Source organism: Notothenia coriiceps, unplaced genomic scaffold (assembly GCF_000735185.1).
Source record: "Notothenia coriiceps isolate Sejong01 unplaced genomic scaffold, NC01 NC01_scaffold00019000, whole genome shotgun sequence".
Classification (NCBI taxonomy): Eukaryota; Metazoa; Chordata; class Actinopteri; order Perciformes; family Nototheniidae; genus Notothenia; species Notothenia coriiceps.
The window spans coordinates 868,583-896,365 of NW_011351701.1; the positions used below are offsets into that span (position 1 = coordinate 868,583).

The window sequence follows — 27,783 nt, forward strand, 5'->3', positions numbered from 1 at the left end:
CAAAAGACTTCTGTGATGTAATTCCCTCAATGCAGATCACACATGGACTGATCCATTATTTTAATAGGAGGGTAAATGGTATAGCGTGGCGGGGTTGAAACGAACTGAGGGACGTGTGTCAATATTGCAATTTCATAGATAATTCAAGTATTTTTTCAGAATTTCTTTTTGATCAGTTAAAGTTGACAAGCATATGATTATATTAGCAGCAACATTTTGGGATAATTGGCCATTTTGATTTGTTTAATATTAAATTAATATGTAATAATGCTTAGTGAGGATATGCAAATATGTCTGTCTAATACTAAGACAACCAATTTTTTTAAAACAATATATATATATTTAGTTTTACATTGTAATGCAAAACAACCTGTTCCATTAATTCATTGCTTTAAAATACATTTTGTAGTTTCCTTTCATTTAAAATTATTGAAGTAAGCTTGGGGGACTCAAAGGGCACCCGATTGTTAGTCTGAACACCTTGTTTCTCTTGTGCATTAAGAACACTTGTGTTAGGGCATGAATTAACAATAAATAGGTTGTATACAGTATAAAAGACCACGTACTGTCCGCCCTCCCATGCCACCCTGGCATGACCTCTTGCCCCCCCTTTGCCACCCCATATAAAATGTTCTAGAACCGCCACTCGTTACATGTTAAAAAAAAAAGATAAAAAAGTGGCAATATAACAACAAAAGCAACAAAATGAGTATACGCAGAAGAGTTTATTGATAAAACAAACACAGTACAATCACCTCAGTTCAGAGAAATAATTAGAAATGTATAAAGATGAATGTAAACAATAATATGTTGCTTGAGATGTGCAAAATGGTTTGTCGGGTGGTAAAATGAGCTGTAATTGAATAACTTTTCGTTCCATGGCAGTTTGTTTTTTTATCTCTACAAACAAACTTGTGTATCTAAATATATACACTTTTAGATAAAATGTTCTTATCACAGTTTGTTTCCTCTGCTCAGGATTCTGCTAAAGGAGAGTCTTGCTGTTCACAGTCACCTCACTGGAAACCTGTAAGTATGGATTTATTTCACACAGCTCAGTAACGGTAACTTCTTGATTATTTTCTCTGAGACTAAGCTTAAATGCTAAATGTAAAAATTAAAGGCTAAGCATTTGCTTTCATGTTTCCATACAGAGTCAAGAGGAGAATGGTGCCTGGGCCCAGGGCCAAAGCCAAGGTGAGTGACAGCCATGATCATATACTGTATAATATCTAAACATATCCAACTGAGTTTGGTTTTAGTACAGATTTATTTTCAACCCACAATGTTAATTGGATCATAACCCTTTTGCCAAAGTGCATTCTAGCATGAAGCAACAATATAATATACTTTACTCATGATATGTCATCTGCTCAGTTCTGAAAACAGATCTGCTGTTTAGTATTCATTTCATTTAACATGACTGATAAACATGGAAGAACAATTCTTCTTTTATATCATTATGACTATGCTTTAGGGTGGTTATAAAATGTGTAATTCACACAATAACCAGGGGTCTTAGCCGGGTAAAATAAACCCACTGGAGCTCACATAGTAAATTGAGTATTATTTCCACAGCAGAGCTCTGTTGGAAAGAAATAATGTTACATAAAGCATGATGAATGTTAAGATACAGTCACCAGAAAATCACATTAAAAGCCTTCCTATTAAATGAATGCTGCAAGAATTGAACACCCACTTAGATCTATATCTGCAACACAATTGCAACCTTTAACAGTGACAGGAACTGGATTTATTTGTTGCTCTGCTTAGATGTTGCAATTTAGGCAATGGAGGCATAGGCCAACACAATTTCCTGTCACGATTATCCCTCATAATTGCAATTGACTACATTATCCCCATGATAATCAACAAGTATGCTGCCCGACTCTTAAATGGTTCTGAAACGTACTGGAATAACCAACATCAATAATTAGGTTTGTTTAACCTCTTTCCCACAAAAGAGAGCAAGACAGCTTTTTCAAGTCACTCATGTAAGGATATTCATAATTATCTTGATATTTGAAATCCACCAGAATAACTTATGTGTGTTTTTAGTTGTGATCTATGATAACATCCCATCCCTAGTATAATGTATGTTTTTGAGTTTTTTTAATTGAGGAAAAGGGAAAATTATGAAGTCCTGGTTCTGTCTGCCTCTGAGGTACTGACACTTTTCCGTGTGTTCTGTTCTGTAGGAGGGTCTCTGGATCCACAAACCCCCTCTCAGCATGACCTCCACCTCGTCTCTGCACACCTCCGCTCTGACCTCACACCGGAAACCGGCCTCCTGCTCGCCCCCGGAGCCCATCTGTCTGTCGGACTCGCTGGATGAGGATCTGACCGCTCCCTCGCTGGACTCCATCTCCCACGCTCTGGCCCTCCTCAGCAACGCCTCGAAGGGCCTGGGCTTCTCAGACAGCCCTCTGTCCCCCCCGCCCCTCCAGATGCCCACCTCCTCCCCTCCCCCCGTCACTCCTCACTATCCCTCAGCCTCTCAGCTCTCTGCCTCCATCGCCTCCACAACGCAGCTTCATTCCCTGTCGAGGGGGGAGCCCTCTCCGCTGGCAGCTGCTGGGAACCTGCCAACAACAACAACAACGCTACCAACCGCCTATTCTACCTCCTCTTCCTCCTCTTCCTCGTCTCCCGCTGTTTCCTGCTTGGCTCGAGTGCAGGCAGCCGGCCTGTCGCTGGCCTCACGGACAGCAGAGGGACCCTACGGCCTGATCAAAGGATCTGCCTCTATGGGCCAATCACAGCCTCAGAGACTCCTCACCATGGCAACGCCCAATCACAGGACAGGCTTAGTGATGGGCGGGAACGGCAAGATGCATCCTCACCCGTCCCCTTCGCCTCCAAAGCAGCGGCCCCCTCCCACGGCTTCCCCTCTGCTGCCACCCCATCAGAAGGCCTTTGTGGGCCCGGGGGGGCTGCTGGGATCTCTGGGAGGACTGGCCAAGAGCAAAACCATCAGCAGCAATGGCAGCGCCACGCCTTCCTCCTCCCCCTCCTCAATGTCTCGCTCAAACTCCACCTCCCACCCCGGCCTGCAGTCCTTCTGCCCTCCCTCTCTGGTGGTTTCCTCCCCATCCGCCTCCCCCTCCCCCTCCCCCCACTCCTCACACTCCTCACACTCCTCCTCTCAAGGTAAGCTCCACACACACCACCACCACCAGGCTAACTTCATCACGCCCATGCAGGCCACACTCACCAAGTCGTCCCACAGCAGCAACTCCTCCCACATCATCAAGCTCACCCCTCGGCCTCCGGCGCCGACCCCCCCTCCCTCCTCCTCCCCCTCCCCGTCGTCCTCGCCCTCACACCTGCTCTCTCATCAGATGATCTCCAGCCAACAGCAACAACACCAGTTCTCCCTCAAAACCCCCAAAGCGTTCCGGCCCCCCTTCAGTGTATCGGGGGGCGGGGGGGCGCAGGTGAAGCCGCCACAGAGTACCTACAGCTTCGCCAGAGGACAGAAAGCTCTGCCCACCACCAGTAACAGTAGCATCAACAACAACTCCGTCATCAACAAGGGAGTGATATCAGCCGTCTGCAGCCGGGCTGACAAAACTCAACTGTCTTCTGCACCCTCAGCCAATCACGCGCAGAGGCAGAGGGTAGTGGGCGGGGCTAACCAGAGCCCAAAGGCATTAAACAGCTGGGCCACTTTGGCCTCGTCCTCCACAACGTCACACCTCCCACAGGTCGGTTTAAGGTTCATTAGTTTTAAATTCTAATTGTTTTTCGTTTTGACTCTTCAATTTATATTAGGTTAGTTTTTAGAGTGTGTTTATTAGATTTAGTTTATTAAGAACCTTTTATGTTTGAGTTTGCTTTTGTTAAAGGTAGGGTAGGTAAGAATGGAGAAACCAGCTCGAGTGCACTAGCATTTGAAAGTACGCAGCCGAAAAAAATCTGCCCCTTCCTTCAGACTTCCTTGACCAATGAGGGCACAAGATTTTTACACAGATAGAAGGCTGACAGGCAGGTAGGCCATCCAGTTATTTTAGCCGGGCCGGCTCAGATGATTGGTCGTGCTTTTTAAAGCACCACGGCTTCCACAGATGACATTTTTTAAATATATATTTATTGTCAAAGCATTTAATGTATTCATTGCTATCGGGATTTTAAGAGCATTCCATGGAATATAACAAAAAGTGTTTCTGAAGTGAATTACCTACCCCACCTTTAAGGTCATATAATGTCTCAGAAGTATGTAGCTACATGGTTTGCATGTTTACATCTTCCTCCTTTCATCATTAGACACTAGCGGAATAGCTCGGTTTATAGCGTTTAATCTATGAAAATATTTTAATTATGTCTTTTTTAATTGAATTCTAGAGACTAAACTGCATTTAAAAAGACATAAGGATTCATTTTGGAGCAATTGCAGCAAAGCGCCATTTCTTTGAGTGTTTAGTCCATGCTTTAATATCACGAGATCAAACTCAAATTCATGTTACCTCTTTTTTCTGGATTTATTAACTATAGGTAAACACTTTTTATAGTTGAATATGCAATATTGTAGGACATTATTTTTTATGATAATAGTCCTGGTTAGTGTCTTTTGGGCAAACAAATGTTTTATATGCAGCTTTACACATCACGGACGGTTCTAAATAAATGGAAATATATACGGTACATAACTGTTGATCTCTCTCCCTGGCTGTCTCTGCAGGTTTCCACAGTAGGCTCCCCCCTCCTGGGCGGCCCCTCCCCTTTGTCTCTGGGCTTCGGGATGCTGGGCGGCCTGGTGCACCTCTCGCAGCCCTTCCAGTTCCCCCCGCTGCTCAACTTCAGCCCTGGGGTCCCGGGGGCCGCCGGCATGGGATCAGTCCCCAGCTCCAACTCAGGATACACACTAGCACAGAGCGACCTAATGGGTGAGGGGACACACAACCTGCAGAAGCATTGTGTCGCTTAACATCGATCAAGAGAAACAAGAAAGGAGTAGCAATATATACAACTTAAACTGATATTTTCCTCAAATCGTTATTAATCTGTATTTATATAGGCTGCAGAACGGACTGAGAAAGGGATGCATCTAGATTTGTATACGTCTAGTTATGTGTGTGCGCTCCCTTTGAAGCAGCAGCTCCTCCACTGTGCTCCACCTCTCCCTGGTCTCCATTTTGTATACAAACGTCTCCCTCCTTTGTTCTCCTCATCTTTTGTGTCTGTCATCTCAACCTTTTGTTCCACGCTGCCCCCTCACTTTGATCATCTCCCTTTTTTGTTGCTGGTTTCCCATTTTGATGCCCCCCCCCCCTCACTACACATGTTACTCATGTTGCCCCTTTTGTGTTGCCTTCTTCCCTCTCATCTTCCCTCCATCTCTCCTCAGATCTGTATAAGAGTCTCCAGTCAGGGTCGCAGGCTGCCCTACCTCCTCACTTGCAACTTGCTTTCTCAGGTAATTTGCACTCCTCCTCCTCCTCCCCCTCTTCCTCCTCCTCCCCCTCCCCCCCATCAGTCTGTGTCAGGCCGACCTGTCGTCCTCTGCTTGGCTGCTCTGTATCTTTCGACTTGCTTCAGTATATTTGATGTTTAGCATGTTTCTGGTTTGCTCCTGTGGTTGTAACACAGTAGTTGCATGCTGTAAAGATATTTAGATTTATATTGTTGTTTCATTTGCCTGCAGAATGCACAGTGACAATTCCGTTTTTGCCTGATTATCTCTACTGTCCACCATCAATCAACTACAGTATGGATTGATCTGTGTCTGAATGCAGTCTGTGTTTACAGCTGTAAACAGAGACTGAGGGTCACCTGGATACTTATGGCACACATGGCAAAGAACCATCCCAACGTCTAAATCTGTAGACAAACATTTTAACACAGTTCTTCACCCTGTGACTAACTTAAATTAAATACTAGAATTAATTTAGTTTGACACAAAAGTTTATGAACAAAATAAGGTTTCCAGGTCTCGTAAAACTTTGAGGAAGAGGCTTTCAGGGTAAAGGACGATGAGTGTGGTTTTGCAGGACGTATCAGTAAACTCTTCAGCATGCCCGGTGTCTCTCGATATGATAACCTGCATGCACCTTTGTAAGAAAACAAACAAAAGTTGGACTCAGTGTCAAAAGTATGGGTTAGTGGGTCAGATTATTTGTTGCCTCTCAGTGTAAATGTCAAAAATAATTTAGAACAATTTAGTCAAATCTATCTGCCGTCAGGTAAATGTCTTTTTAAATTCTGCAGGGAAGTCTGGTCACAGTTAAAGCCGTTCCAGTTGTAGAAGTAACAACATTATATAACAAAACATAATACACATGTCTCTTTGTAAATCATTGATCCAAAAACTAGTTAAAGATTAGCTTTAAAGAAAACAACCAGTTGGGAGACTAGCCTTCCCAAAGGAAACAACAACTGAATCAAACAGACTATAACTTGTGTGACGCAGGAAGTAAGGCACCCCCTGACATACCAAGTTAAATTGGTAGACCTTTTATTGTACGTGTATCTAATGTAACACTATAAGGAGCATCTTAAATCCACACAGAGCGGGTCTTTATTAAACTTGGTACAGAAGGCTGTCCATTGATGAGTAAAAGTTGTTAAATAGTCTCCATCCTCTCCACTCAGATGCGAACCAAAGCCAGGGCGGAGACATGAAGAGGAAATCCCACTGACCAATAACAGCTCAGGAGGTGGACACCAGCGGGGTGACATCACAGCTTCCTGGACACATCCACCAATAGGAACCTTTGATTGACTGACATGGTGATGTTGAGTGAGGGGGCGGGGCTACACCGCCTCTTAAAACGGACCTAAAGGAGAATCCTCGCTACAATGATGAATTAATTTAACTGTTTTCTAATGAACCGGGTATGAGAACAAGACAGAGTGAATGACGAGAACACTTTTATTTTTATTCTGCTTATTTTTATTTTTTTGTCAACATGTTTACATATGACCGACCTTGATCACTGTGGAATGAGTGTGAGCGAGGTGGTGATACAGATGAGAGTACTACTACGCTATGTAATATAATTTGTATTTAAGCTTATGTGGAAACACAGGACTCTTGTTCTTGCAGTTAAAACAAAAAAACAAAAAAAAACAGAATAATGATTTTTTAATTCTTCTGTCTTTTCGTCTCCGATGTGGGAATAATTGTGTGTAGAAATGTTATCGTTGGTCACCTCTGCTCCCACAAATGACTGTTAAGTAGTAGCTTAAATTAATATTAATAAATTATTTGTAATTTACACAGGGACAAAAACATGTAATAGCGTGAGTGAGAGAGAGAGAGAGAAAGCAGTTGATTTGAATGTGTGTATGTACAGAAAAAACCACAATATACTGTTTCCAGATGATCCTGTATGAATGGTAAAGACATGTTTCCCCTTGTGACAAGAATGAGCGAGTCGGACGCCCCTCTCTCGCTCAGTGTGTTTTTGGTGCTGTTTCATCACACTGGACCTTTTCTGGAAAAAAGACTTGAATTGAAAGAGTTTTGGAGCCGCCTGTGAGAGAGAGGGGGAGGGGGGCGGGTGCGAGGGATACGTCACGATTGTAGCCTACTTGAATTGTTTTATTTTTTGTGAGTTAAGATTATTTTATTTACTTTTTCTGCTTATTGACTCAAATCAACTTAAAACACAACGCCTTAGTTTGTATCGATAAAATAAGAAGAATATCTATGCAGGACTGTAAAACGCTCAATGCAAAAGTGCAAGTCGTCGCTTGGCTTTCAACCTCTACTCAACTTGTCAGTGCATTTCTGGAGTTGTGAATGTTTGTAGATGTTATTATTTCACTAAAGACTCCTTTGTGTGTTCAGACAGCGTGGGAAGCACATTTTAGAAAGTCAATTTAAGTGTGATTCCATTCCAGTTTAGAGGCATTACGATAACCTTGGTTGCTAAAGAGAAATGTAAATGTACGTTTACATAAATAGTTTTGGGGCAGATACATTCGTCTACACAAAGCCTAGTTTTGCTAGGCTTACCACATGACTAATCCACAAGTAAACCAGAATAGGTTGAGAACTGACAAGAAAAATAGTCACTTTGGCGCTTGGCCGTCAAACCAATCGTTTAGGAAAACATTGTGAGAGGTCTTCAGGAATATGTTTCAAATGGCCAAGTTGTAATTGTTTTTCATATCAGCTGATATATAAGCTCCGCCTTCAGATATCAAGTATTGCTGCAAATGTGTCTTTCCTGGCTTTTGCATAAAAAAAAAATCTAAAATCTAATCCATTCATTTTATTTTAAAGGGGCCGCTACATATTCACAACGCGAAAAGCTAATTAAGCCTTTTAAGCCCTTGCAGCCACAACTTGGAACTCGAATTACGGTTATTTATGTATTGTTTTATCTAATGTAGCCCCATAGCTTTTATAAACCTACTAGAAAAAAAGAGAGAAGGGATAATTAAGAGTTTTTAATGAGTTCGGAGGTTGAGCCTAGCGCCACACCCCCACATAAATTGTTGCTGTGTCCGTTACTAAATGGCTAACGTTGTCCGTTTTAGAAAAAGCAGAAATGCTAAAGCTAAAATTCCCTTTCCTTTCTGTCTGAACACAGCTGTAGAGATTCCTTCCCTCTGCTGAATACCTCCGTTAACAAAACTGTTCTTCCTGAGTCTTTCACTGTCCTCCACTAGTTCCTCCTCCATGTGGGTCTGACTGACCGGTGGCACCGGGATGGCGCCAAAGATTGTTCTGTAGCTCACTGTTTAGATTGGGTGCTGCCGGTCAGTGTGTGTGTGTGTTTGTGTGTTTGTGTGTGTTTGATTTTTCTGACATTTCCCCCCAAAATGTAAACCCACAAGTGTCAACGTGTGGTCCTTCATGTCATTGTGAAGTCATGTGACTGGAGCAGTGGGTGACATCTTATAAATTGTGCTTTCTTTGGGGGTTCGGAGGATAAAATGACATTTTGTGGTTAACTGGTTAATTAATTTGGTCTTTTGTAGATTATTTTGTGTGTCAATTATTAAATTAAACAAAACAGGTGGTTTTCATGACGACTTTTTCTCCTTTCTTTGGACGAACTGTATATGCACCAGGTATGCACACAAGAAACTTGTGAGTATTAGTCATTCATTTTGCTTTAATGTTTTTGCTTTTGACATGCTTTACAATTACTTTTATAGCCTATTCTAACTTTTCATATTTTCGACAGGCTACTTTGCTAAATATATATTATTACATTTTTCAATAAACTTTACTGAGGCTTTTGCCTCATATTTTCGACAGACTATTCTATGGCATTTTCCATATTTTTGATATTATATTGCCATCTTTGTCCACTTTTTGATGATATATTCAACATGCTATTATATACATTTGTCCTCGGCTAGACTATGACTTTCTTTCATGATATTTTTCGGACATACTATGCTATGATTCATTTCATTATTTTTTTGACATAGCATAGGACCACCTTTCATATTTCTGACGTTTTCATATTTTTTCAACATACCATACTATAACTTTTTCTTCCTATTTTCGACATATGAGTTATTTTCATAAATGTTTTTGACATACAATGACTCTTCATATTGCCGACATACTTTATATGTTTTGACATTTTATAAAATAACTTTTTCAACATACTATTAACTATAAACCCCCCTTCCCCTCCGCCAAACAAAACAGCTCAGTCACGGCTACAATGAATATGCTTTATTTTCCTTTTACAAAACAAACAGAACAAAAAAATTACCGTCTAGAAATACAGGTATACAAGAAATAAAATGATGGGAGTATTTGCAATTGGATGCCTGGTTGTCAACAGCCAGCTGGATAATAATAATAATAATGATGATAAAATAAAAACGAGTTAACTACTTGTGAATGTTAAAGCTTTAAACCAAACAACAACCAATATCCTGTGCAGAGCGTCACTTCCCTTCAATGACTTCAGCACTGAGAGGTTACTTTAAATCTCAGTGCAGAAGTCATTGGGGAATCCAGCTGCTGCTCACTGTAAAGATACTGTAATACTGATCTGACCTAAACACTGAAGCTAGGAGTTTATTATGAACACGGAGGTACACAGCGGGTATGATATGAAGCACAGCAAAAATACAAAAGAAAGAAAAAAGTTTAATCGTTGAAGTTCTCATTGGTTTACCTGTTTAATCTTTCTGTACTGAAATCACTGCTATGTTCCTATTTAGTGTCTAAGGCACTCTTAAAGAAACATACTGTTTACATTTAGGAGAAGGGCAGAGAAGTCCGCCGTCGACAACCATCCTAATCTGCTGACTCATGATAAAGAAACTAAGGTTGATAGATGGATATGGGTGTTTTTTACACTGTAGTAGTTTAACTGTTAATTAAGAGTAACACAATTGTTCAGCCGTCCATCACCTGTGGGTACTAAGTGCTTAATGTATCAGGGCTTTCAGGAGTATGGAGGCTTCAACTCAGAACCATGGCATGTTTGTTGGCGTCAGGTCACGTTACATTTGAGGCACAGAGTGGAGCGTTTTTCTGAAAAGTTATTACAGATCAATCCCTAAGAGCACTCCTAAAATCCCAAAGAGACTTCTAACTGGAGGAGAAATGTTCTGTCTGTCACACAAACAAATGTTTTCTTTAAACTTTTTAGATGAGTCCTCGAAGTCCTTAGATAGATAAACTTGAATAAAAGATGAATAAGGTTAATTGATGGAGTCTCTCTTTAAATGTTTTGGATTTATGATGGATCGATCCAAAGGAATGGAGCTTTTCAATTTGTTTCCTAATATTCTATCCATACTGCAAGACTGCATGTCTTTTTGAATTTCACAAGGATGTATGAAAATATAAAATAATTTAATATGAAAAAATATAACATCATTTGTTGCAGACCCTTATGAATGTGTGACAACTTGGGGGAAACCGTTACAACTGTTCAATTGAATTTCTTTGTTATTTCTTTCATCCATATTGACATTAGAGTCTTTGGAAAGACTGAAGGTAATTCAAATCTTTCAAAGATTGGCAGGTAATTCTTTTACAGAAAAACTCATGCTTCAGCTCTGTAGTTTAATTGAGTGAGTCCAAACTGGGGCCCGGCACGAACTCTGAAAATATTCTCACTACGTTTCAGACGGTCAGCATTTCTAATCAAACCACCTGTTTAGCCTCTTTAGTGCTTCCAGTAAGAGCTTTTTTTGTTCTGTGTTTCCAGTTAAATTTTAAATATATTTCCGTGCATTTTCCAGCATCTTTCTCACCATCCACATTAGAGCATAATACAGAATGTGTTAACCCCTATGAGTTATGAGGTTTCTAGTTAAAACCCAGCGACACATTCTTTCTTTCAAAGTTGAGATGAAGCAACAAACACTTTTTCACAGTAATACACTTACAATTTAGAGTCGGCTCTCTTCTATTGCATGTCCCGAGGTGTTTGGGGTTCCTGGAGACGCTGTCCGGTCATCAGAAGGAAACTCATGCAACAAAAGCAGCCGGTGAGGCGACCCAAGGACACGCTGACCTTGCACTGAGAGGAGGGAGTGAGCGGGGAAAGATGGCTTTTACACAACTAGTGAGCAGAACACTTACAACACCAGAGTGAAACACGCTTCGTTGAAGTCCTACATTTCCAGTATGGGGTGCGTTCACATACGTTACATACTTAATGTGTGTACACAGCCTCCACCTACTGTTTTATATAAAAAGCACTTTGCACCTAAGCTTAATTTCTCAATAAGCAGATAACTTCGGGCCTGATGATGGGATGAGTGTTTCGTCGTGACGCTGAGATGATACATGGCCGAGAGACGAGCCAGGACTGGCAGCTTGCCGGAGGAGAACGGAGTAAGGCAGAGTTGTCCGTGGCCCCTGAGACCCTCCAGGACTGGAGGCGTGGCGTCAGGGGAGGGCGATGGATTTTCCCTGCAGTGTTAACCGATACAAAAAGGGCTGACAGGCGGACTCCACCCAGCGTGACCAAAAATCATCGCTCCAACCGTCTGTCCAGTCAGGGGTTTGAAGTGAGGAAGAGGATGGTGACGCCATGGATCTATCTGGGGGGGAGAACTAAGCGCCGGTGGTGAGGTGGAGGTGAGTGAAGAGGCCAGGGAGGGGGCGAGGAATGAGAGGGTGTTTCTGTGTTTACTCGGCGTTGGTGGGTTGCGTGTCGTTGAAGTCTCCGGCGCGGCTGTCGGCGTCGTCGTCCGACATGTCGACGGAGGCTCCGTCCAAGTTGAGGTTGCGGCGGCCCGAGCGGTTGGAGGAGAAGCTGCTGACCGGACCGCCACGCCTGGGAGGAGCGAAGAAGACAAACTTAAACCTCTGATGCTTCAACAAGTAGTTCAACATTTGTTTGTGTCTGTGTGGCAAGGAGGTAGTTAGCTTAGCATAAAGAATGGAAGTGGGGGGAAACTGCTAGCCTGACTCAAAGTTATAAAATCTAGAGCTCACTGGGGCTTGTTGCATCTTGCTTGTTTAATCCATCAAAAGAGTAACATGTTGGAACTATTCTGTACGTATGACACATGGCCAGAATAGGCTTTGTACTTGCTGGGTACGGATTAAACAAACAAGATGACATTAGAGAATATAGGTATTGATATTGTTAAACTTGCGAGAGAGTCAGGCTAGCTGTTGTGAGACTTATCGCCATGCTAAGGTTAGCGCCTCCTGGCTCCATAGAAGTGTGTGTCTGTGTTTCACTAAATGCCAGCCTATTTATTCCCTTTTCAACCTGACACACGTAAGGTAAGCCCTGCAAATTCATACACAAGCTAAAAATAGATCAAAATTGGATAACTGGACACCAGTGCCACTAACATAGCAAACCAAACTTCTGGATGTCAAGAGTTAATATTTTCACAGTTTATTTATTTTATTCCATCTAACTTTAATGTTGTGACTTTATCAGTTAATTTATTTTTTGTGGCAGTGCACGTTGCCTCTCCCTACCGGAGGCGGTTCTTGAGGGAGTTGACCTCCCGGGTGAGCCCCTCGCTGCCCTCCGTGGCGTCGTCCAGCTCCCGCTGCAGCTTCCTGCGGGTGGCGTTGGCGCGGGTCGCCTCCTCCTCCGCCTCCTCCAGCTGACGCTTCAGCTGCTTCATGCGAGAGTTGGCTTTCTCCATCTGACGGACACATGGGGGAAACAGGCGGGCACAGAGAGCGGTTGATGGTTGGCCGGTTTACCCTCCTGAGTGAAAATACACTTTGACTCTCATTACGCAATACCTGCTCCTTGTATTGGTCGGCATGACGACGCTCATCCTCCACCTGCATCATCACCTCCTTCAGTTTTTTCTCCGTGCGACGGACAATCTTGTTGGCTGCTGCTCTCTCCCTGCAGGTTCAAACAGACAGGACACATTACATCCTGTACATGATGAATGTAGCAAGAGCAGACACATCTCTAACTAGCAGCCTCAATGTCTTTAAATACATGTTGGGATGTTTACTTGTTGTTGAATAGACATTTTTCAAATCAAGATTATTACATCTTTTTCTCTTTTCCAGTTTTTTATTTTAATGTCTGAACACACTTCTGTGACGAAAGGATTTCCCAAATTGGGATCAATAAAGTGTCTATCCATCTCTCTCCTCAAACGGATGCAGCATTTCCTCTGACATGCTGTAGTGATGAGTTCGTCTCATACTTTGCCTCCTGCTCCATCTGCTCCTCCAGCTGCAGGATCTTGGCCTCCAGGGCAGAGATGGACGCCTTGAACTTTAACTTGACAGTCGCCTCCAGCTCTGCCAGCTTGGCTTTCAAATCCTGCGTTTATAATATGTAAATGTTAGAATCCTGAACATTAAATATGATACATACCTACTTACGAACATAACACGTGACTTTTGGGTAGGTTATATACCATATATGCTAGTGAGTTTAACAAAGTATATGAGACCTTGTTCTGCCGCTCCATCTGTTGCCGAGCGTTCTCACTCTTCTGTGCGGTGCCGCGTTCTGCGGTCAGCTCCGTGTTCAGGCTGTCGACCTGAGAGAGAGAGGAGAGAGGGTCGGGTAGATGCACCGTGGGAACTGATGCACCGTGGGAACTGATGTATTGAGAGTTACACCTTTACTGAACAACGGTCAGAGGGTGTTTGCTGATGGACCTCAGTTAACATGTTGTGTGTGTTTCTTTTCTTTTGAAACATGAAAGCAAACGGCTCCATGAAGCTTCCTGGTGTCTCACGTGCAGTGTACCTGGAGGCAGGACTTCCTGAAGCGGTCGTTGAGCAGCTCCATGTTGCCCTGCTCCTCCTCCAGCTCCTCCTCCAGCTGGGTGATACGAGCCTCCATCCTCCTCTTCTCCTCCAGCAGCGAAGACCTGACACACACATTTCATTAATGAGACATGCAGGAACCCTGAAGGGGAGATTGAATACCTTTCCAACATCATTCATAAAGGCAGGGTTGTACAAAAAGAGCATAATATATTGACTAATGTTGCATGGTTTATTATATCCCATTTATCACACTCAGAGAGCGATTGACTGATGTGCACAGATTGATGAATTCCATGTTTAACCAACCCAAACACTTTCCTTACAGCAATCTATAAAACAAAGTGGACATTTAATCTTAATTTGTTTTAAAGATGACGTGTGAAAATACACTGGTTGCTCAGAAATGAATGTGAACACACATTTTTCAAATATCAGTAGAAACAGAGACACTGACTTTCCAGAAGCGCTGTTGGAGATCTCATCAGCCAGCTCGTCCCTCTCCTGCTCAGCATGTCGGCGGGCCCTCTCTGACGCTGCGTGGTCCTACACAAACAACACAACAACAACACAACAACACATGAGGATCAGAACAGAGAAGATATTTTTCCACAAAGAAACTGAAATGAAGTCTGACTGGAACTGATGAAAAGTGAATACATAGTATAAGCAGGGTTCATACACTTTCTACAAATGACTTCTCCATGACCTTTACCTAATTTTCCATGACCAAAATAATTAGTCTCTCAGCGGTACCACTGAAAATGGTTTATTTGAACATGGAACAGGAAAATAAGGTCTGCATATGAAACATGTTGTGCCTATCTAAAACAAATCAAATAGTAGGCTAACTAGCTTCTACAGGCTAAAGCAACTAAAATCTCTCACCAGCAAAATACCTCGACCGTTAAATGCCATTTTGCGTTTCATTACTATACCACACAGTATTTATTATCATTATAGTATTACTATTTCGGCGATTAGATAAAATACAAGTTATATTTGATGCAACTTTAGTTACATTTCCATGACTTTTACAAAACTTTGGGAAAAATATTGTTTTCCAAAACTTTTCCAGGGCCTGGAATTAACATTTTGAATTTCCATGACTTTTCCAGGTTTTTAATGACCATAAGAACCCTGCATAAGTCACTTTGCCTGTCATCAATAAAAGACATCTTACAAAGGTTTTACCAGACATGATCTGATCTCTAATTTAATACATTTGACATTAAATGAATAATCTGGAGCATGACCTCCTGCAGCTGTAGGATCTCAGCTTCCAGGCCCTTGAGTTTCTTCTCGTTCTCCTTGGACTGGGTGAAGATCTCGTCCCTGGAGGCTCTGGCCTCCTCCAGCTCCCTCTGATAGTCCTTCGTCTGAGCCTGCAGAGACAGGGAGGAGCAGAGAGTCAAACGCTGACTCAGCAGGACAGGGACCACTCAGGCCAGGGGCTTTTATACTCTGAGGTATACAGATGCATCCCAGCGTAAAAACAACAGGAAGTCAGTCAGTTCGTTTCATCGATCTGATTTGGCTTGTCAACACGGTCAGCAGTAATGACAGCAGCTGACGGAGCCCATTAGGGTAATCTGAGACCCTTCAATTAAATCAGGGCACATAAGCATCATATGTTTTTGTTTCTGATTTACTCACACTTATCTATAATGCCCATTGTGAATAAACAGCCTGCTTAGAAATCATTGAGAGGAGCCACTTAGAACAGAAATGACCAGAGAAACCACACGTTCTTCAGTGTCAAAGTAATGTAGAGATCATCCGTGTGTAAACTGCCAACATTTCCAAAACGTAAAAATGTATAGGCTAAAAATAAGGCTCACGTTATGGTCGACAGCTAACTCACTGACTCCGTAGCAAAGAAGTACCTGCTGTTAGCTCCCCCAAAGCATCATGCAAGCTAAGAGCATGATTATCCCAATAGAAGTAAGACAAAGAATTATAACCCATTAATAACCTTGTCTTAAACGGGAGTCATTACTGTTTTCTTAACAGTAGTGAGGTTCAGTTGTTCTTCTCTAGAAATTCCTATACTCATAATCTGACCTGTGTACATGTGTGTGTGTACCTGTAGTTTTTTGAGTTGTTTGACAGCCTCGTCCCTGCCTTTGTTGGCGGCCTGGATCTGCCCCTCCAGCTCGTTCAGGTCCATCTCCAGCTTCTTCTTGGCGGCCACGGCCAGAGTTCTCTGCTTCCTCTCGTCCTCCAACTCTGCCTCCATCTCGCGCACCTGGAGGAGTAAAACAACACGGCATGGCAGGTGGGACCAAGTGTTTCAGCACTCGATGTAAAACACCTGATAAAAACTGCCAGGTCATCGTCCGTGTGCCCCGTGTACCTGCTTGACGAGCGACCTCTTCTTCTCCTCTCCCTGCTCGTCTCTGGCCGTCAGGTCTCGCTCAAACTGGGCCTTCATGGCCTGCATGTTGACCTCCAGGCGCAGCTTGGCGTCCTCTGTGGCCTGCAGCTCGTCCTCCAGCTCCTCCAGCTGAGTTCTCATCTCCTCCACCTGCTGCTCCAGCGTCCGCTTGGACTTCTCCAGTTCATGCACCTGGACGCACCGACAGGGAAAACAGTAACATGAGCAAGAGAGGCAGGAGCAAAGGGCCAGAGAAAACCCTGAGAGGATTTCGAGAAGGAAGAATAATCTTTAAGAGTTTTATGACAAACATTTAAACTAATTGTAAAGTATTAAGTCATCACTGTACCCTGTATGCCAGGGCAGGCTTGCCTTCACTAACTGTACGGAGGCTCAGTCACTGGTACATGTTCATCTACAAAGCCATCTTAGGTAAACTACCTTCTTACATCGGCTCTCTGATCACACGGCGAATTGAAAGTAGCTACTGCCTGAGATCTCATGATGTGGTTTTGTTAAATGTGTCGAGTGCTAGGACTGACTTAGGGACGAAAGCTTTTAGGTGCGCAGCTCCACTAACTTGGAACAGTCTGCCAAAAGAATGGAAACTGAGCAATTTGGTTCCACTACATGTTTTTAAAGCACGGAAAGATACTATGCAATCTGAAACTGTTGGCACCTGTAAATGTCACTAGCTATGTAAACTCTGTAAATATGCTGTTTGATGTCCTTTTTGTTTTTCTGTTGTTTTATGTTTTTATGTCTTCATGTGGAACCTACTGAAGCAGGTCTCCCTTAAAAAGAGGTCAATGATCTCAATGGGATTCACCTGGTTAAATAAAGGTTTGAAATGAAAACTACCCTGGTTGATCATACTATACTCTTTAGTTAGACCTGGCAGCTACAATATCAATGCAGCTGTAAATCAAATCCAAATAGACTACATTTGTAACGCCTCTCTGCTTCTTCTTAACATTTCATTTGGCATTTAGCAGTCATTTAAGGGGTCAAAGGTCACTCACATTCTTCCCCACGTCGTCCTTGGAGCTCATCAGGTCCTCCATCTCAGCGCGGAGCTGCTTGTTGAACCTCTCCAGCTCCTCCTTGGCCTCCAGGGCCTCCTCCAGAGCGCGGGCCATGGACAGAGCCTTGGTGTCCTTCTCTCGGGCCTCGGCCTCCGCGCGGTCTCGCTCCTCAGCGTACCGAGCAGAGATGGTCTTCTCTTCAGCAAGCAGCTAGTGTAGAAAAAGAAAAGGACCCTCAATACACTGATATCAATCTAAATCAATGAAACTAACATTACTGAAACATCTGTTGGTCGAGTGTACCTGGTCAAACTTCTTTTGTTTTTTTTCAAGGCTGGAGACGATCTGTCTCTGGTGGTCCAGGTCCACCATCAGGTCGTCCAGCTCCTGCTGCAGGCGGTTCTTGGTCTTCTCCATCTTATCCATGGACATGGTCTTCTCCTCCAGGCGCTGGGTGGTCAGCTCCATGTCCTTCTGGAGTTTTCTCTTCACCTCCTCCAGGCCCTCCAGCGAGCCCACATCTTCATCGAGCTTCTTCTTCGTCTCAAACAGCTAGAGGACGGCATTTTTCAAATCAGTGAGTTCATGGAAAGATAATATGTGACCTGCTCTATCGAAATCAGTCGCATTGACCCGAAGACACATTTTGAGTTGTATACACTGTTGGAAAGAGGAGATTCATAGCTTTCTAATGACATAAGGATTGTTTTTGTACTCCAAATATTAAGCAAAATATGTCACATTATATAATGACTGTCACCAAGTCATCATTTTGAGAAAAAGGCCTTCAAAGTTTCCTCTTCTCTGGAATCCATCGATCTGATTGGTTATTAGCAGAGCAAATGATCAAGTAGTACGGAGGGAAGATATTTTAGTTTGGATTACTGATCTGGGGGAAGCGCGCGAGTATGTGTGTGTGTGTGTGTGTGTGTGTGTGTGTGTATGTGTATGTGTATGTGTATGTGTATGTGTATGTGTGTGTGTGTGTGTGTATGTGTGTGTGTGTGTGTGTGTGTGTGTCTGTGTGTGAGAGAGAGGGGGTGTGTGTATGTGTGAGAGAGAGATATAGTGTGTGTATGTGTGTGTGTGTGTGTGTGTGTGTGTGTGTGTGTGTGTGTGTGTGTGTGTGTGTGTGTGTGTGTATACGTGTGTGTGTGTGTTCGTGTATTTTTGCGTTTGTGTGTATTGTGTTTGTTTCCCGGGGAAAACCCTCACGAGAAAGACCAGCTGTTGTTATGCCGGCTGTGACGTCAAGTTACTCCGTTCTCCGCTTGTAATTATTCCGTCACAAGCTTCAAAGCTGTATTTATCATCTGGATTTGCCGAAACAAGTTTAATATTCTGAAAACCAAGACTTTGTTTATTTGAAATCAGATGAAAACAAACTGTCACGGACCCTGCCGTGTTATCTATGATTACTATACGCCTTTCATTCATAATTTCAGCTGAGGGGGGCGGTGCGGTGCTGCAGAAGAGCCGAGTGCGAATGAGAGGTGCCTCTTCTTCCTTTTACAAGCTTCAAAAATGTATTTATCGTGTGATTTTGGAAAATAAAAGTTTCATATTCTGAAAGCCAAGACTTTGTTTATTTAAAATCAAACAAAACACCCGAACCCCGAAAAACTCTTTTTTTTACGCAAATCCAAGTTTATTTTGAAATGAGCCGTTGTGACTTCTGACTGATTTTAATAGAGCGGGTCACATATGCAACAAGTGATCATCATACAGTAGTTCATCATGTTAATTAAGTGTTGGCGAAATGTTCAGAAGCCCAGTGTGCAATGTTGGTGTTAAGAGGGGCAAATGAGAAATGATGAGCGGTGTAATTTTTCATTCTATGAGAAATCTCAGCGACTGATGCATAATGAATCTTTATTGAACATAAGTGTATCAGTAAAATGTCAGTTCCCTACTGAGAAACATCTGCCTCCAGACACTTGTCTTTCATTTGCTGCAGAGTCTCAGTGCTTTACAGCTGTTTGCATGCTGCTCTGCACATCAACGGCAGGTGTAAACAACTGGTAAACATCTGGACATTTGAGCCTGGCCCTCAGTCCAGTATCAGTGGGGCCTTCATCATACAGTATGTGTGTGTGCCTACGACATTCAGATGTGTATGTGTAGGAATATCTACAGGAAGCACACCTGAGCCTGCACTGTCTGCAGCTGTTTCTCCAGGTTGCGTCGAGCCTCCTCGTCCTCCTCCTGCTGCTCCAGCAGGGTGCTCCTCTCCACCTCCAGCTGCCGGATCTGGCCGCTCAGGTTCAGCTTCTGACGTGTCTCCTCCTGACGCAGCTCCTACACCAGGAAGGATCATTACAGAAAGTTATTTTAGCAACAAATACCTTTCAGATGCTAATTGGTGAGATCAAAGCAACCATTTTTTTTAATGAATTAGAATTTGTTCAATTAGCTGTATGCCATGATCGAAGGTTACCTTAAAACACCTTGTTCCTTTGTCTACATTATTCTTGAAGCGTTGCTCTCATGTGCATCAAGAACAACGCTGCCATCTTGCTGTTCAAACTTAACATTTGTGTGACAAATATGTGACACCTTATTGTGACTTTAACATTGATTCTAAACCAAGTGAAGCTTTAAACTTGTCTGATGTGGTTTCTGTCTGGGCACCTCAGAGTCTTGCAGTTTGCCGTTCAGTTTGTCAGCTTCCTTGGCCAGTTTGACGCCCTTCTTCTCCGACTCCTCCAGCAAAGCGGACGCATTGTCTAGCTCCGTCTGAGAAAAGACAAATTGGGAGATGATGAAACCACAATAAACAAATCCAGCGTGCCATGAATATTCCCTTTCAAATCATGGTTGTGTTCCCAGAGTAATCTGAGGCTACGTCTCTGACTGTCTCTGGAGGCGTTTACCTGCAGTCTGTGTGAGCGTTCCGACAGCTCAGCCTTGACCCTCTCTACCTCGGTGGTCCTGGACATGAACTCCTGCAGCTGAGACTCCAGTTTCTTCCTCTTGTGCTCGGACTCTCCCTTCAGCTGCTGCAGACTCTTCACATCAACAGCCAGCTCTTTGTTCTCACTCTCCAGACTCTGCTTGTTCTTCTCCAGGTTGGCTTTGAACTGCACACAGCACAAATACATGTCAGTCCATTTCCAGTTTCATTTCATGCTCTGTGTAAATATGACACACAAGGGATGACTAAAGGCTCTGCGAGTGTCAGCAGGTACGAGCCCCTCACCCTCTTGGCCTGTTCCAGCTGTTCGGACACTTCTTCCAGCGCCGTGCCGTGCCTCTGTCTCACTTCCTGGATCTGGGCCTCGTGGTTTCTGGTCTCATCATCTATGGCTTTCTTCAGCTCCGCCACCTCTTGCTCTCGCTTGGACCTGGAGTGCAGACACAAAATAAAGACGTTTAATAGGAGAGCACACCCTCCTTGACACAATACATCTTAACAGGCAAGGCCTCATTGCTATTGTCGGCTTAACAAAAAAAAAAAAGTAACTGTACACAAAGAAGAGCGTATTATAGTGATGGAGATAACTGTGACATGTAAAAGAGGAGAAAATAAAACAATACGAGATCTTGGAACTAGTAAACTAATCTATGCATGTTTGTAAAATAGTATTATCAAGCTGCTGCCAATGCTAATACCTGCTAATGTAGCATTAAGCTATTATCCTCAATCTGGGAAGAGTTACAGCTGCAGTATATACAGTAGATGTGTTTGGCTCACCTGTTTCTTGGTCCACATTAAAAGATGTTACATTTTTAAACTTCAGCTCTAATCAATGATTAGAGGGATGTCACTCATTTCCCAAAATGTCCCTAAACCTAACCCATGTGCAGTAGGACTCCCCGACACCTGTAATCAGGCTTTGATGCTTTGATGAGTTCCCCTTTATTTCATTAATAAAGCAGCGTTCAATGAGCACCTGAGCTCCTGCTGGGCAGCGGTGGTGTCCAGCGTGTCCTCCAGCTCCGTCTTCAAGGCCTCGAGCTCTTCACTCAGGTCCCTCTTCAATTTTTCAGCTTTACTTCGGCACATCTTCTCCGACTCCAGGTCCTCCTGCAGCTCAGCGAGGTGAGCCTGCAGCTCCCGAACCTGCTTCAAGGCGTTGTTCTTCTGCAGGGTCTCGTCGTCACTCCTGGTTAGAGACACAAAGGAAGCCGGTTGTTCAGACAAAACCCTTAGCGTACTATTTAAACTTGGTTGTCATGAATATAGCGAACATTTTCCAGCTTAGATCATTTGCTGACTTCTTCTCTATTCCACATCAATATTTTAGCTGAATTTTTTCATTTTTTGTTTTAGTATGTGAATATAAAAGTACAAGAATCCAGGTCTTATGTTCTTGTAAACACTTCCAGTGCTGACCATACCAGTAACACCCTTCTAGGCTTTAAATTGGACAACTTCCTTTTCTGTTATAGTGTTTGAACTACAGCTGACATTTCAACACACATTACTTCTTCCACTTTATCTGACGCTTCAAGATCATTACTTATCGATACACTTGTCTTGAACACGTTTATCATCAGCACATTTTTGCATAGCTTTTTCAATTACATATTCAAATCCTCAAAATGACAGCAGTACTGCAATAAAGCAGCTATTAAAAATGATTTTTACATTCTTTCACCTGAAATGAGGCCACCGGTGCACACAGGGTGGCAGTGTGGGGACGGTTCTCTGCCCAAGCTCTCCACAGTGTGTGTGTGTGTGTGTGTGTGTGTGTGTGTGTGTGTGTGTGTGTGTGTGTGTGTGTGTGTTTTATTTGTGAGATGATGAGCATGTTGATGACTGTTGATTTGTTTTGCTGCTGGAAGTGAGGAGGCCAAGTCAAATGAATGCTGGCTGCAACACCCCCCTAACATTCCTCGCTTGTGTAGAAACTAGGGCTGCTCGATTATGGCAAAAATCATAATCTCGATTATTTGGGTCAATAATTGATATCACAATTATTAAAAATGATTATCCATTTACTTTGAAAACATCAATTTATTGGAGAAACTTTTTTTTAACAGTATGTTTTGAACAGTTGATTACCCTGAACTTTAAGTATAATTCAACTGAAAAACCAATAACAATTATTTTTTTATAATTTTGTTTTCGATTACGTTGTTTTTGTAATCGTTGCAAGCCATAATCGTAATTGCGATTAAAATACGATTAATTGAGCAGCCCTAGTAGAAACGCACTGATTAAACTTGGTGTAATAAGGGCTCGACTTCATTATGAGCACAACACCACAGAGTTGATTAAAGGCACTAATGACTCCAATTTAAAAGTAATTCCCTGTAATCCACAAATACAATTGTTTGCAGAATAGCTGCTGTAATCAAAATGAGGCGCATCAAGTTTAATGAAAGCATAATTATCTGAAGCTTGACTAAACTGATGATTTCTGAGTGTGAAATGACTCAGACATTAACAAACCACCCCTGCAGCCTGGACTATTAGCCTGCTGGAAAGAGGGAACCACTGAGAAATCAAAATAATCTGAGCTGACCTTCACAGCAACGACCTTCACAGCCGTGTACCTCATCAACATACATCTGGGGACGGCTAAATGAGGAAAATAATTAAATATGACATAGCTCATATTTTGTTCCTACTGTTTAGAGAATCTGGACACAGAGGTTTTGTGTAGTAGAATATATGTTGTGGTAAGAAACACAACGTTTAAACTCATAGCTGAGAGAAATCTTGTGATATTAAAAAAACAGACTTTCCCCTTCACAGCAAAAATGACAGCCTGTTTTAGCCAAGCTCTTTATTGCTTCGTGTGGAAAAACAACTGCAAAGAAAAAGGCAGACGCAATCAATCAACATCAATGTGCCTGTAATCAGACACGCTGCTTCCAACATGAAAGCTGTCAGCCGGAGAAGAGTGAAGGATCAGAGTAGGTCTGCGGAAAGACCGTCTGCAGCAGCTGAAGACGTTATCTGCTCTAAGTCAGAGTCAGAGTTGGAGTTGACAGAGTGCTTGTTTGTGTTTTGTCTATTTTAGGTCTTTCTATTGAATTGGAGTGCAGTTGTCATGGAAATAGGATGTGCTGCACTAGTAAGAGGATGTGAGTGAAGTTGAGCTTCACATGCTAACGACGAGCAACAGCACTAACAGTGATATTTTCCCACATCAGTTTAGGTTCATAGTTATGCGGGTTCACAGGAGTTCACCCAGTAGTGAGTGTTATAATACTTTTTATACAAAATAATAATGTGCTTTCACCAAAATCAATTAGACACAGCTCAGTCAATATCCATCATTGTGAATAGCAAAGCGCTTGGACAGAAATACTTCTACTTTCAGACAATGAATGAAATTGAATATAATAGGATGTGTCCCTTTGTCTACTGTAAGGAAAGCTTTTGGCTCAGTTTCTGATAAGAGAATTATTGAACTGGGGTCATCTGATCAAATACTTTCCTTTATTCCATTTTTCGTAAATGTTGTTTTCAGTTATAGTACCATTCTTTTTCTGGAGTAGCACACTTTAATCAATTGTCCCTGCTAAAAAGCTCATGTTTGAATTGAGTTGATCCGTGTTATGTTTTACTGAAGGTGTCTGAAGCTGTCAGTTTGATGTTGTATATGTTGATCTCTGACCTGGCCAGAGACGCCTGTAGCTCCTCCTCCTTCTTGCTCAGCTGGATCTTCAGCTCCTCTATCTGGGCCTGAAGCTCCGCAGTCTGATCCTGCAGGTCCGTCGTCTCAGCATCCAGTTTGCGTTTGGCCTTCTCCAGCTCCTGGCGCGTTTTCTCCTCCTTCTTCAAACGCTCTGAAAGAAAAGGCAAAATCAATGATTAGTAAGAAATGTGAACACTTTTGGCTTCAGTTAATCACAAGAGGTAAATGAGCAAAGTCACAGAGGGGTCATAGGAGGCACAACGAGGTCACAGAGGGGTCATAGGAGGCACAACGAGGTCACAGAGGGGTCATAGGAGGCACAACGAGGTCACAGAGGGGTCATAGGAGGCACAACGAGGTCACAGAAAGTGAAAAGCCACCAACACCTAATTGCTAACAGCCTGACACAACTCATGCTAATCACATGAACTGCTTTGCTGAGTGTTTACCTCGGGCCTTAGCGACACATATAATAACAAAACACAAACAGTTTTTTTTACTAGTCATGAAAAGTAAAAAATCATTAATAGATTTCAGATTTGTATTCTTTCCGCGATTCGTTCATACTTTTCATTGAAGCCCATTTGTGTGTCATTTCTGTCATATGTGCTACTTATATGGAACTTCTTATAGAACTGCAGCTAACAGAACAAAATGGGTCTTCCAGCTGTGACGGTGGCCATCCATCTTTTATTGTTTGTCCTGATAAGAGTTATTATGATATAAGCAGCAGCTTGCTGGGAGCCCTTACCCTCCAGGTCAACCATCATCAGCTCCTGCTTGTTCTTAACCTTCCCGAGGTTCTTCGCTTTCTCCTCCTCCTCCGTCAGATGGGAGGTCATCTCTCCGATCCGGTCCTCCAGCAGCTTTTTCTCCTGTTGGGTGAAATAAGTCAATTATACTGTCACTTTAAGACAGTCTTATCTACTCTAAAGAGGTGAAAAGGTCAACATTTTTCTATTAATCACTAATATTTATTACTTTATTTTATCTAATTTATAGACTGTTTTTTCTTTCTGTTCTTGTTCGACCCATCTTTGGCAGATCTAATCCTCTCACCTTGAGGAACTTGGAGTTGTGGTCCTCCAGCAGGAGAATGTCCTCCTCCATTTTCTTGATCTTGGCCTCAGCTGTCACTTTATCCAGCTGCAGCTTCTGTCTCGCAGCTTCCTCTTCATCAAGCTGCTCCTCCAGGTCCTGTGGACACACACACACACACACACACACACACACACACACACACACACACACACACACACACACACACACACACACACACACACACACACGTTTTTAAAGTGATGGAAGTCGGACAGTTAAAGCTCTCTAAAGCTACAGCACTTTGCAATAAACTGTAAAATCATTTTACAACATTTAATATTTATGAATAGATAAAGGATCCAAGTGAGAAAAACATCTCTTCAGGAATAACTTAGGAGTTTCCCAATTGCACACTCAGCTACTCAAATATGGAATCCTACTCTCTTCAACTTTTATAAAAATGCCAAAAGGTTATTTAAATGTTCAAATGAGGAACATTTTTATTATGCAACAACTAATAGGATGAATTCAGAATATCAGAATCAAAGATAGGCGAGTGATTGGAGCGTGTGGGAGTTTAAACAGATGAGGATAAACACCTGGATGTGTGACTGCATCTTCTTCTTCTCATTCTGCATGCTCTGGTTCCTCTCCTCCTCCTCCTCCACCCTGGACTCCAGGTCGTGAAGGATCTCCTCCAACTCTTGCTTCCTAGAGAGCAGACGGACTCTCATCTCTTCGGCCTCGGCAAACAGCTCCGTCTCTGCGTGGAGTTGTTCTGCTAGGATGTTCTTCTCTTCTATGAGCTGGAGAAGGGAGAGAGTTCAAACATATATCCAGCCTTCTTAGCCATTAGATTGATTCCTTCCATTTTTATTTAAAAATTATGAATTGATCACCTTTTGGTGAAGTAATTGTTGGTCTGAGCTTGAAGCCCATTATGTTCTGTACTTTCCATAACGGAGTGCATGTTTACCTGTTGGTGTTTCCTCTCCATGTCCACCAGCTCGTTCTCCACCTTGAGCTGCCTCTCCTTCGTCTTCACCAGCTCCTCATCTTTGGCTTGCATCTCCTCCTCCTGCCTGGTCACCTGCAGCAGAGGCTTGACCTGACAGAGTAGAAGAGAAGACAAACAAATCAACCTCCACAGGGTTTTCAATTGTTAAATATTTTTAAAAACTCTTAAGTTAATTTAGTTTTTTGCTAAAATGGACACTTGCCAATCACGATGAAATGACACGTTGCTACTGTACATAGTAGCGATGGTGTTTGCTGTAGGTCTGATAGCACCTGCTCCTCACCTATTTGATTTTCTATGTTAAAACTTTTTTTAAGCCATGCGGACACCCTGCTCCAATAAGCTCAGTAAGGCAAAAATAGGATTAACTTTATCCTTGGCAATAATCAATAAAAAAAACGTTTGGATTTGATTGAGCTGTACTCCTCAGCAGATGGAGTTTGCTTAACTCAAAACCTTAAAACCCTTTTCTTTGATGACAACATGAAACGCTTGCAAATTCCAATACAATAGGGAGCAAAACATTTTAAAGCCTTAGGGAGATATTGAGTATTCTCCATTTTCTGTGTTGTCCATGTTTAACTGAGGTAATTGTTGAGGTATGCCACCAGTCATTTCTGAAATGCTCAGATCTTTAGCTGGAGCAGAAGTGTACAGCTGTGATGCTGTCAGGGTGTCTCACCTTGGTGAAGAGCCTCCACCACTGCCAGTGTCGCAGCTTCAAATAAGCAGCACAGTTCCTCTGGAGGACCTTCAGGGCACTCAGCTGCTGCTGCTTCTTAGCAAAGGCCCTAAGAGAAGAAATGGAACAATAATAGCCGTGTTGAGGTAGCGTGGTGCATTTAAAGTCTGCAGTATTTTTAAAAACCAAGGTTGGGCTGGATTGAGTGAACCGATGAGCTGTTAAAGCAGCAAACAAACTAATAAATAGTGTATTCCCTCACTGCTCTGGTAATAATGCTAAATCTCAACGGGGACTACAAGTACTTGTGATTTATTTTATGGGAACTACCAGGATGAGCTACAAGCACTAAGTTGTGACTTGACATGAGAAATGCCTTTACACTTGACAAATGTGTAAGCTGCATCACTGTCCTTAAATCATCCTGTGCATTTAAACGCATATACATCTGCTAAAGTAATACATATCAAATCAAATAAAACAGAGATCTGGCACCCACTTGCGTGCCAAGTATCCACGGCAAACAGACTGGAAGTAGATGATGATGTCGGTGATCTTCAGATCTCTCTCCTCCTCCAGGTGAGCCAGGACTCCGGTTCTGAAGAAGATCTTACTCTGACCAATACGGAACAGGTTGGGGTCCAGCTCCAGGGCGTGGATCTATAAACAACACATAAACAGTTGTTAAGTATTTAACATAACATTTACATTCTGTTTTAAAAAATGTATGACATGCTAATGGTAAAACAGTTTGACATCACAATCAAACAAGTATTTGTTTTAGAGTTTTCACCACAGGCTTTTTCAAAAGAATTTGGATTTAAAGAGGTAAGTTCTTTGATTCAAAAGTTCCTGGAAATTGATCAAAAGCAAAACAAAACTCCCTATATTTAGTAGC

The 27,783-nt window shown here is 42.5% G+C and overlaps 2 protein-coding genes across 3 annotated transcripts in view; one reads left to right on the plus strand and one right to left on the minus strand.

Annotated features, from left to right (window-relative positions):
- Window positions 1-746: 746 nt before the first annotated feature.
- Window positions 747-8,982, plus strand: LOC104951566 (ubinuclein-2). Of its 2 annotated transcripts, XM_010778247.1 has the most exons (6): window positions 750-1,029; window positions 1,155-1,197; window positions 2,199-3,707; window positions 4,682-4,886; window positions 5,348-5,416; window positions 6,592-8,982. In XM_010778247.1, the coding sequence occupies exons 2-6, from the start codon at window positions 1,168-1,170 to the stop codon at window positions 6,636-6,638; spliced, it is 1,860 nt and encodes a 619-aa protein (XP_010776549.1). In that variant the 5' UTR covers window positions 750-1,029; window positions 1,155-1,167; the 3' UTR covers window positions 6,639-8,982. The 2 variants fall into 2 exon arrangements, with proteins under 2 accessions (XP_010776551.1, XP_010776549.1); XM_010778249.1 differs by lacking the exon at window positions 5,348-5,416 and having other exon boundaries at window positions 747-1,029.
- Window positions 8,983-9,621: 639 nt separating this feature from the next.
- Window positions 9,622-27,783, minus strand: part of LOC104951635 (myosin-10-like) — a 37,466-nt gene continuing 19,304 nt past the window's right edge. Inside the window, exons 22-45 of the mRNA XM_010778345.1 lie at window positions 27,385-27,545; window positions 26,886-26,994; window positions 26,162-26,293; window positions 25,785-25,991; window positions 25,204-25,341; window positions 24,896-25,019; window positions 24,124-24,295; window positions 21,445-21,657; window positions 20,751-20,895; window positions 20,425-20,631; window positions 20,183-20,287; window positions 19,697-19,849; window positions 17,855-18,103; window positions 17,549-17,761; window positions 16,506-16,718; window positions 16,236-16,397; window positions 15,406-15,534; window positions 14,607-14,695; window positions 14,130-14,253; window positions 13,828-13,917; window positions 13,576-13,694; window positions 13,154-13,262; window positions 12,878-13,050; window positions 9,622-12,215 (exon numbers count right to left, since the gene is read on the minus strand). Of these exons, the coding sequence (XP_010776647.1) occupies window positions 12,068-12,215; window positions 12,878-13,050; window positions 13,154-13,262; window positions 13,576-13,694; window positions 13,828-13,917; window positions 14,130-14,253; window positions 14,607-14,695; window positions 15,406-15,534; window positions 16,236-16,397; window positions 16,506-16,718; window positions 17,549-17,761; window positions 17,855-18,103; window positions 19,697-19,849; window positions 20,183-20,287; window positions 20,425-20,631; window positions 20,751-20,895; window positions 21,445-21,657; window positions 24,124-24,295; window positions 24,896-25,019; window positions 25,204-25,341; window positions 25,785-25,991; window positions 26,162-26,293; window positions 26,886-26,994; window positions 27,385-27,545 (3,684 nt within the window). The 3' untranslated portion in view covers window positions 9,622-12,067. The remainder of the gene's footprint in view (window positions 12,216-12,877; window positions 13,051-13,153; window positions 13,263-13,575; window positions 13,695-13,827; window positions 13,918-14,129; window positions 14,254-14,606; window positions 14,696-15,405; window positions 15,535-16,235; window positions 16,398-16,505; window positions 16,719-17,548; window positions 17,762-17,854; window positions 18,104-19,696; window positions 19,850-20,182; window positions 20,288-20,424; window positions 20,632-20,750; window positions 20,896-21,444; window positions 21,658-24,123; window positions 24,296-24,895; window positions 25,020-25,203; window positions 25,342-25,784; window positions 25,992-26,161; window positions 26,294-26,885; window positions 26,995-27,384; window positions 27,546-27,783) is intronic.

Coding starts and splice junctions, on each gene's coding strand:
- LOC104951566 (XM_010778247.1), top strand. CDS start 1,168: ATGGTGCCTGGGCCCAGGGCCAAAGCCAAG. Junction 1,198..2,198: donor GGCCCAGGGCCAAAGCCAAG/GTGAGTGACAGC, acceptor TCTGTTCTGTAG/GAGGGTCTCTGGATCCACAA. Junction 3,708..4,681: donor CAACGTCACACCTCCCACAG/GTCGGTTTAAGG, acceptor CTGTCTCTGCAG/GTTTCCACAGTAGGCTCCCC.